The 10412-nt window shown below is 41.7% G+C and overlaps 1 protein-coding gene across 1 annotated transcript in view; it reads right to left on the reverse strand.

Annotated features, from left to right (window-relative positions):
• LOC111958242 (zinc metalloproteinase-disintegrin-like berythractivase) overlaps positions 1-9958 on the reverse strand; it is a 33737-nt gene extending 23779 nt beyond the window's left edge. The window contains exons 1-5 of the mRNA XM_023979467.2: positions 9824-9958; positions 7175-7260; positions 6699-6775; positions 6330-6408; positions 6154-6230 (exon numbers count right to left, since the gene is read on the reverse strand). Coding sequence (XP_023835235.1) covers positions 6154-6230; positions 6330-6408; positions 6699-6775; positions 7175-7260; positions 9824-9881 — 377 coding nt within the window. The 5' untranslated portion in view covers positions 9882-9958. The remainder of the gene's footprint in view (positions 1-6153; positions 6231-6329; positions 6409-6698; positions 6776-7174; positions 7261-9823) is intronic.
• Between the last annotated feature and the right edge of the window lie 454 nt (positions 9959-10412).

A 10412-nucleotide genomic window follows, 5' to 3' on the forward strand; every position in this document is an offset into this window, starting at 1 on the left:
ACCTAGTTGAGATGAGATGAGACAACTAGGCTGTGTGGATAAGTCGTATTGTTAGTGTTTGTCATACTTGCATACTAAATTTTGCTTGCTATATTAGAAGATGAACGTGGTTACTTCAGGCATTCTCGAATATGTGCATGTAACAACTCACTAAGTGATCGAGCAGGCTCTTGTAGAGAGGCCTACTTATTCTATTCTGTTCTCGCATGACATGGTGATTGGCTCGTATATTTTACTTTTAGATATCTTCACATTTGTTTATAAGAGAGCTCGCTTCGAATAGGCTCAGGTGACCGTTCTTTGAGATGGGTTGAAGAGCGCATAATAACGGGCTCTCTTATTCACCTGTGAAATTTGTGTAACCATAAACTCACTATAAACAGAGGGGTACACAGTAATAAAGCCTCCCTTCAAATTGGAAGCACGCTCTAAAAGTCATTTGGATCCAACCGAAAGTATAATTGTAACATAAATCATTGAAAGGCCGGCTCTATAAAAGTCGAATCTTTCCATTCTTTTCAATAAAATAAATTAAAAACGGCTGTTGCGCAAGCAACTCAGCTGCCGTTTTCTGAAGACAAACACCAATGTGAAGATGTGATTTTTGGAATTTACAAGCTATTTACAAGGCCCGCGTCTATATAGTGTAATGGTAAACTTCTGAACCACTGGAACTGTAAATGGCGTGTAGTTACTGGAGGTTGGTAATGTACCTCAACGTCAGAATAGCTACTGAGGTACTGTAAATCCATTTGTTTGGGGCAGCTAATTTGTGACTTGGTTGGTCATGCACAATTTACAAGTAGTACTGATTCGAGAGGACTCAGAGCACGACGTGTGTCCATGACACTCTGTAGCCGTTTGTGGTTACACAGTTAAGATTTGTGGAGGTGGTTGAAAACAAGAGTTTGAATTGACACTCTATTTAGTGACTTAAGTGTAATATAGCACACTTTTTGGATCGCACCATATCGTTCAATCCTGTCACAATACATTCGTTTTGTGTAAGAAGGAGTTGGGAACCATTCGATAGATTGGATATCATCATGGAATTGCTTCTAGGGCTTATTCATGAGCTGATACAGACGATATTGTTTCCGCTAAGTTTTGCTGTACAATTCTGATATGTTAAAAGTGAGGATTTGTTCGCATTCCTTAGCATGACAAAGCTTATAGAACTTTGTACATATCGTTATGCCGGGTGAGAAACTGTTTTGACTTCTCAAAAGGGTAGGATTACAGTTACTTGGCACATTACTAGGTCATTGGTTTTGTTGTGCGCTCTACTCAGTATTTATTAACAGTTTGCCTTACTTCGTTGGGGGATGTTCACATTCGATCGAACATAATGTTTAATTTTCACTGGTATGGTCTAGGCAATCAACGACTCACCATGTGTTCCATTCTGTCTCAGATGATAAGTTCATTGTCAAGTGTCGCGACATGCCTCGGATAATAAGGATTGCACCAAAAAATTCTGAGCATGCTCATTTACGACCCCAATGCATGTAGTGTTCAGGACTAACAAGAATGTTTGGGACTGTTAGAAAACTGATGTTCATACTGCCAAGGTGCGTGTTGTGAGATATGCATACTCTAGTGAACGAATGCAACAGGTAGGAATGAGCTTCTGCTTTCACTAAGGTTGCCCAACATATACAATGAGCATGTTTGTCTCCTAGTTGAAGGCTACTGAGAAGTTTAGATCTTCTGTATAGGTTGTAAAAGATACTTGATACTCAACTATAACTAGATGAAGAGACTCTTCGCGACTATGCTCTGGCGACGCTGATCTTCTCTTTTCTGACGAACAGTACCGAAGACTGTTCAAGGACATTGTTTTTCCATCCTACTTAAACCATTGCAACAAAATCAGACTCGTTCTGTCCAAAAAGTTATGCTGAAAAGAATGCGCTTCCTGGTTACCCTTCTCAGTAGGTTCATCGCACAGCTACTGTGCTGCGCGCAGTGGACACTCAGACTCTATGTGAATTGATCGTCTCCCCTCTTGTCTAGCTCTCAAGGGTCTTGTTTGGTGTATGGTACGTAATAAATAGAAGCTATTCAGGGTTAGTGCTTGAGAACTTATTAAGCTCACGGCTAGAACCTGGACTGAGAATGAAACAAAATTGATCACCTATACTCCGCAGTGGCTAGCCTCCCTACCACGTGGCTTGCCTGTTGGAAGCCGGCGTCCCGTAACAATCCAAGGCGTAGGAAGTCGTCGATATTTTACAGGGATATTTTTTACACTGATCAAACTCCATCTAAAAGGCGGTCTACACAAGGTAGCATGGGCTATACGCTAAGCTCAGCTAGCCGTAAACATGGGCAACTATCCTATCTTTCTGAAATATTGGATTAGTTCATTCTGCCTGACCGAGTATGCCATTACCCAAATATACTAGCGTATGCCTTACGGTCTTCGATACAAAGAATCTCAACGATGACGTGCTCATTGCGCTGTTATCGCGCCACGGGTCCGCGGTCAAAGACCACCCTCATCACTCTGTCAAACGCTCCTAAAGACATACATACTTAGGCTAGCGTCCGAGGGCATAGCGTGAATGCCTGGTGTTGTTACCTAATAGAAATCGAGCACACAGGCCTGTGAGACGGGCAGAGGCTAACTTCTTTTTTCTTCCTAAAGATCTTCGCATTTTTTATGGAGATGGGTCTCGCTACCCACTGTGAAGGTATTTGTTGGAACAGACGCAAGACGCAACTCGTCGTCACTCTTTCAAGTCGTTACTGCATGGAAGACTCATCTCTTCAGTGGGTCATATGATTGAGTGTAGTCTGGCCCAGGAGTGTGAAGGGAAGGGAAAGGCTCTGGAGCAACGAACCGCCCTTGCTGTTCTCTGCTGGCCGGTTCCCTCTCTCCGGTGGGTCTCTCTACTCTTAACCCTATTACAAGGGGCTGAGTCACTGGCTTACTGGTGCTCTTTCATGCCGTCCCTAGGAGGGTGCGTCACTTGAGTGGGTTGAGTCATGACGTGATCTTCCTGTCTGGTTGGCGCCCCCCCTTGGTGGTGCTGTGCGGGAGATGCATCTTTGTGGCTATACTCGGCCTTGTCTCAGGATGGTAAGTTGGTGGTTGAAGTATCCTCTGGTGGTGTGGGGGCTGTGCTTTGGCAGAGTGGGTGGGGTTATATCCTTCCTGTTTGGCCCTGTCCGGGGGTTCATCGGATGGGGCCACAGTGTCTCCTGACCCCTCCTGTCTCAGCCTCCAGTATTTTGCTGCATTAGTTTATGTGTCGGGGGGCTAGGGTCAGTTGTTATATCTGGGTACTTCTCCTGTCTTATCCGTGTGTCCGTGTGAATTTAAGTATGCTCTCTCTAATTCTCTCTTTCTTTCTCTCTCTCGGAGCCCTGAGCCCTAGGACCATGCGCCAGGATACCTGGCATGATGACTCTTGCTGTCCCCAGTCCACCTGGCCGTGCTGCTTCCAGTTTCAACTGTTCTGCCTGCGCTATGGAACCCTGACGTTCACCGGACTGCTACCTGTCCCAGACCTGCTGTTTTCAACTCTCTAGAGACCGCAGGAGCGGTAGAGATACTCTTAATGATCGGCTATGAAAGCCAACTGACATTTACTCCTGAGTGCTGACTTGCTGCACCTCGACAACTACTGTGATTATTATTATTGGACCGCTGGTCATTTATGAACATTTGAACATCTTGGCCATGTTCTGTTATAATCTCCACCCGGCACAGCCAGAAGAGGACTGGCCACCCCTCATAGCCTGGTTCCTCTCTAGGTTTCTTCCTAGGTTTGGCCTTTCTAGGGAGTTTTTCCTAGCCACCGTGCTTCTACACCTGCATTGCTTGCTGTTTGGGGTTTTAGGCTGGGTTTCTGTACAGCACTTTGAGATATCAGCTGATGTACAAAGGGCTATATAAATAAATTTGATTTGATTTGATTGTGGAGGCCAGGTCATCTGATGCAGCACTCCATCACTCTCTTTCTTGGTAAAATAGCCCTTACAAAGCCTGGAGGTGTGTTGGGTCATTTTCCTGTTGAAAAACAAATGATAGTCTCACTAAGCCCATACCAGATGGGATGGCATATCGCTGCAGAATGCTGTGGTAGCCAAGCTGGTTAAGTGTGCCAATTCTGAATACTTCACAGACAGTGTCACCATCACACCAGAACACCTCCTCCTCCATTCTTTACGGTGGGAAATACACATGCGGAGATCATCCGTTCACCCACACCGCATCTCACAAAGACACGGCGGTTTGAACCAAAAATCTCCCATTTGGACTCCAGACCAAAGGACGAATTTCCACCGGTCTCATGTCCATTGTTTGTATTTCTTGGCCCAAGCAAGTCTCTTCCTCTTATTGGTGTCCTTCAGTTGTGGTTTCTTTGCAGCAATTTGACCATGAAGGCCTGATTCACACAGTCTCCTCTGAACAGTTGATGATGAGGTGTGTCTGTTACTTGAACTCTGTGAAAAATGTATTTGGCCTACAATTTCTGAGGCTGGTAACTCTAATGAACCTATCCTCTGCAGCAGAGGTAACTCTGGGTCTTCCTTTTCTGTGGCGGTCCTCATGAGAGCCAGAGCCAGTTTCATCATAGCGCTTGATGGTTTTTGAAACTGCACATTAAGAAACTTTCAAAGTTCTTGAAATTTTCCGTATTGACTGACTTAAAGTAATGATGGACTGTCGTTTCTCTTTGCTTTTTTGAGCTGTTCTTGCCATAATATGGATTTGGTCTTTTACCAAATAGGGCTGTCTTCAGTAATCCCCCCTACCTTGTCACAACACAACTGATTGGCTCAAACGCATTAAGAAGTAAATCAATTCCACAAATTATCTTTTAAGAATGCACATCTGTTAACTTCTTCGGGGTAGGGGGCAGCATTTTCACTTTTGGATACATAGCATGCCCAAATTCAACTGCCTGCTACTCATCCCCAGAATATAAGAAAACACTCTGAAGTTTCWAAAACTGTTTGAATCATGTCTGTGAGTATAACAGAACCTATGTAGCAGGCAAAACCCCGAGGACAAACCATTCAGATTTCTTTTTTTTGAGGTCACTGTCTTTTCAATGAGTTTCATTGGGACACCAGATTTCTAAGGGACTTGTTTGCAGTTCCTACCGCTTCCACTGGATGTCACCAGTCTTTGGAAATTGGTTGAGGTTATTCCTTTGTGTAATGAAGAAGTACGGCCATCTTAAATGAGGATCACTTGAAGTAAATTGTTTGAGAGAGGCAACATTACCAGAAAAGTTTCGTCAGTTTGTTTTCTTTTTGTATTGAACACAGATCATCCCGTCTTCAATTTGATCGATTATTAACGTTTAAAAATACCTAACGTTGTATTACAAAAGTAGTTTGAAATGTTTTGGTAAAGTTTACATGTAACTTTTGATATATTTTGTAGTGACGTTGCGCAAGTTGGAAGCTGTGTTTTTCTGGATGAAACGCGCCAAATAAATTGACATTTTGGATATATATCGACGGAATTAATCGAACAAAAGGACCATTTGTGATGTTTATGGGACATATTGGAGTGCCAACAAAAGAAGTTCGTCAAAGGTAAGGCATGAATTATATTTTTATTTCTGCGTTTTGTGTCGTGCCTGCAGTGTTGAAATATGCTACTCTCTTTGTTTACTGTTGTGCTATCATCAGATAATAGCATCTTATGCTTTCGCCGAAAAGCCTTTTTGAAATCTGACATGTTGGCTGGATTCACAACGAGTGTAGCTTTAATTTGGTATCTTACATGTGTGATTTAATGAAAGTTTGATTTTTATATAATTTTATTTGAATATGGCGCTCTGTATTTTCCCTGGCTATTGGCCAGGTGGGACGATTGCGTCCCACCTACCCCAGAGAGGTTAATGAAGCCTCATGAAGCTGTTTGAGAGAATGCCAAGAGTGTGCAAAGCTGTCATCAAGGCAAAGGGTGGATATTTGAAGAATCTCAAATATAAAATATATTTTGATTTGTTTAACACTTTTTTGGTTACTACATGATTCCATATGTGTTATTTCATAGTTTTGATGTCTTCACTATAATTCTACAACATAGAAAATAGTAAAAATAAAGAAAAACCCTTGAATGAGTAGGTGTTCTAAAACTTTTGACCTGTAGTGTATATGCTGTAGAAATGTGGGGCTGCCTACCTGAGTCCATCGCAGGTGCTCATGCTAACCGTTGACTCACTGTCATTCACAATAGTGCCGTGGTAGTAGCAGTGGTCCTGGAGAAGAGAATGAATTAAAAGGTTTAAGGGCCTTCTAATCAAGACACTTCTACACAGCCTCCTGCTACCTATCAAGGGTTTGTTATAATCACTAACCACATCCTGAGGCGTAGAGGTGACTGGTGTACCATCCTCAGTGTAGTAAGTCTCACTATAGTCGTTGGTGAGTAATTCACTGAGGGAACCAAAATAAAGTTATTCATTACATTATTTCATCAGGCACCTACATGTTCAAAGGAATTCATGCTGTGGTAAAACAAAATTGTGTCATTCCATTAATGACGCTTGACAATGATGCAGTGTGTGATTATAAAGGAGAACTGAAAATTACACTGTGGTAAGACAGTTCTCTACATACTGACCGTTCTTGTTAAGGAGAATGATGAAGCATGTGATCATTCTACTGATGTTGTGTAAGAGGTTAACATTTAGGAGAAAAAGATTGAAGGTGGCTTTTGTACATACCCATTCTTCTCCAGATGCATCTCAATGTCTTTCCCACCCACTCTCATTGCATACTTCATAGTTTCCAGTCTGGATGACTGATGGAGAGAATTAGGTCACACTTTATATGGATAGTTTACTATCAACAAACTATCTGTTGAAAAGCAACTGCTTGCTACGTTTAGAGATAGGGTTAGGGTAAGGGTTAAGTTTAAGGTGAGGGTTAGTAGATAGTTAGTTGAAATGTTACTGATAGACTGTAGATACTTTGTAGAGCATCTATAGATGGACTATCCAAATAAAGTGTTACAGAGAATTAGGATTAGTTGATACCCTAGATGCAGTATAATATCTCCTCACTACATTAACATGGTTGATCTTCCACCACTTTATTACAAGCATTAAACACAGTTGTTAACAAATAATATTTTGGTATTGGTGTGTATTTCACATCAAAACAGCTCCTGTGCAGGGAGGAAGAACAGGAGAAGACTTACTTGTGTTTCTCTTTTCTGCAGAGAATGTAGCCTGATGGGTCGGACCACCTCATAGTCGCTCACTCCTTCAAGACGACCATGACTCACTGTGGGGCGATAGAGAGAGAGATGGAGTGGTAGAGAGATGAGAGAGAATTCAAGAATGGACCCACTTTGTCTATCCCCACACTGATCCTATCTATTCTAAACATAATAACCTGGATAGGATGATGTTAACATGCTTGTCTCCAGGCATTGACTGGTCCAATGGTAAGGAACAGTCAGGTGGCAGTATAGCAGTGTTTTGCCCTTGAACTGCAGTAGCACAATCCCGGCTTTCCATATATAAGTTACTCTATTGAAATTCCTGTTCTCCTGAACATTGCATTTTGATCGTCTGGTTGTTCATCAACTTCCAGCCACTTCATCCCCTCAGTCTCTTGTGCAGCCAACCATGTAATTATGGGTATGGGTTATTCCATTGTGTGTGTCTACCAAACCATGACAAATTAATGTGTGGTGCGTACACTAACAACATAGTTGGACCTTTGGTTGAGCTACGGCAACTATCTTGTAATGAAAGCTTCTGCTGACTTGGCCCTATCTTTTAATAAGCGAGGGCTTTGGGCGGAACTTTAATGCATTTCATTATTGTTTACACATTGTTTCTTCAAACTACAGTATGAARACCGCAGATACACAATGAACACAGGCTGTTTGACCCTTACATACGATAATAGACTGCGATAGACTTGCGTCCTGTCCAGGGGGTGTACTTGTACATCAGGCTGCCTACTCTACAGAAACAGGGCATACTGTAGGCTCCTGCTGCTATGAGCATTCCAGCAATAATTATATTCTGTGTTATGTTTTGTTCGTGTATGAAACAAATGGATACAGATGCTTTGTTATTTTGATGCCCTTTCTTGTTCTCTGTCAGGCCTGTTTTGATTTGTACTTGACCATTGCCATTGAATTGCAGTACATATCCACTGCTTTGTGATTGGGCCACAGAGGAACATCCACCTTTGCGCAATAGCTGTGGAATGAGGTTATTATATTGGTAAACGTATGTCACACGCTGACCGTAGAGAGATTTTTATGTCTCTATTTTGGTTAGGTCAGGGTGTGATTTGGGTGGGCATTCTATGTTAATTTCTATGTTTTGTATTTCTTTGTGTTTGGCCGGGTGTGGTTCTCAATCAGAGGCAGGTGTCTATCGTTGTCTCTGATTGAGAACCATACTTAGGTAGCTTTTTCCCACATGGTTTTTGTGGGTAGTTATTTTCTGTTTAGTGTTTTGCACCTGACAGGACTGTTTCGGTTATTCCCTTTGTTATTTTGTTCTTAGTGTTCAGTTTCAATAAAAAGCATGGACACTTGCTGCGCTTTGGTCCACACCTTCTTCAACAGATGACCATTACAACGTATGGGTATTTTCAAGTGAATTTGCATGATTTGCTGGCTTTTTAATTGTATGTTTTACAACGAACTGTTCACATTAAAACAAACAATACTGAGCAAATGAGGAAATCTCATTCCATGTCTCTACTTATTGGAAGAGCTAAGGTTTTGAAATACTGGCCATGCCCAAGACAATCAGGGGGAATTTACCAGATAATGCAATTATCTCTGTTTTCATTCTATCCATTCCTTGGATTTATTCATTACGGAAACTGTTTACCGTTTAAGAACCAAATGGAAGCAAACAGAGCAATATGATAGTTTCTATTGGACAAATTCAGGAAGCTCCCCCCTCGTTTGATCCGGGTTGCTTCCATTTTTCAACAAAATGTGCGTAACGAATGCACCCTACGTGTGCCAATACTTACTAACACTACTACAATGATGTTTCCCAACAGTTGTTGTGAAAATGAGTCTAAGTTAAGGTTTCATCACTAAGTGTATTTACAGGGGCTTACAGGTAGTACCTGCCCGACTCACCTCACCTGATCAGGTAAGGAGAAAGAGAGAGAACTGAGAAATGTGGCATTGTTGTGGTACAAAGTCCAGTTTCTGTCACACAATTTCACAAAAAGTACTCTGTATGTCTGTTTTCTGTCCATATTCATTGACCGTAATTACTACTGTAACTATTATACTATGTAGCACGGATAGCATGATAGCACTGTCTAGTGCTCTGTCGGTGCCACAGGTTTTCATCATGACTTTCTGTATTTCCAGAAGCCATGAAAGAAACAAATGGAGGAAAAGTAGTTTCGACTGAAATATACACCGAAGTGGATTTAACAAGTGACATCAATAAGGGATCATAGCTTTCAGCTGGATTCACCTGGTCAGTCGATGTCATCCTAATGTTTTGTACACGCATTGTACTTTGGCTGCTATTTCGGATTCTGTTAACAAATCCATGGGGAAATCTGAAAGCTCACATAGACTTCCAATTTAAACAAAACATTTCACTCCCTCAGAAAAACATATACAGTAGAGATATTCTTTGCCCCTCTTCATCTAAATATTTWTGCTTCAGTATTAAACAACTCATTATATTTATTCCTCACTTTAGAAATCCTTGTTTTACTTTCTCCCATGAAAATATCTTTACAGTCACTGTAGTAGTCTGAATAAAGTGCACTGAGAAGATGGCTGACTGGGGTTAAGTTAACCTGTCATTGTATTGTGTGGAGATGAGTGTATCCAATGACTTACCTGAGAGATTGAGTGAAGCAGTTAGGGTAAAGATCCACAATATATGTTTCTGTGCCATTGTCGACGTGCAGACAGCTGCTGAAACAGAAGAGAGTGACTGAGGGGCTTTATAGGTTACATGGCTGCATGCTCATGTCATGTTATCTACCGTCCACAGGCCACACCTTATTAGTATCACAGCCACTTCCTGATTGTAATAGCTAGTGTACACACAACTTGCTACAGTGTGTGTGTCCCAAATGGCACCCTGTTCCCTATAAAGTGTACTGCTTTTGACGAGAGCCCTATGGGCCCTGGTCAAATGTAGTACTCTACAGAGGGAATGGAGTGCCATTTGGGATGCACACAGTGACTTGTATAAACACACTCCAGGTTAATTGAAAGAATGCAGGGGAAAATACCAGGTACCAATGGTGTTGAAGGTGTTTACACAACATTCTTTTTGCATAACTTTGCCTTTTTTCCTGTAACATTCCGTCCTACCAACATACACACGCATGCAAACACACACACACACACACACACACACACACACACAATGGTAACAGTTAGAAAATATGTATTTGTCAATTCACTTTTAGAAAGAAGT

The sequence above is a fragment of the Salvelinus sp. IW2-2015 genome, linkage group LG33, assembly GCF_002910315.2.
Source record: "Salvelinus sp. IW2-2015 linkage group LG33, ASM291031v2, whole genome shotgun sequence".
In the NCBI taxonomy this organism is placed as follows: Eukaryota; Metazoa; Chordata; class Actinopteri; order Salmoniformes; family Salmonidae; genus Salvelinus; species Salvelinus sp. IW2-2015.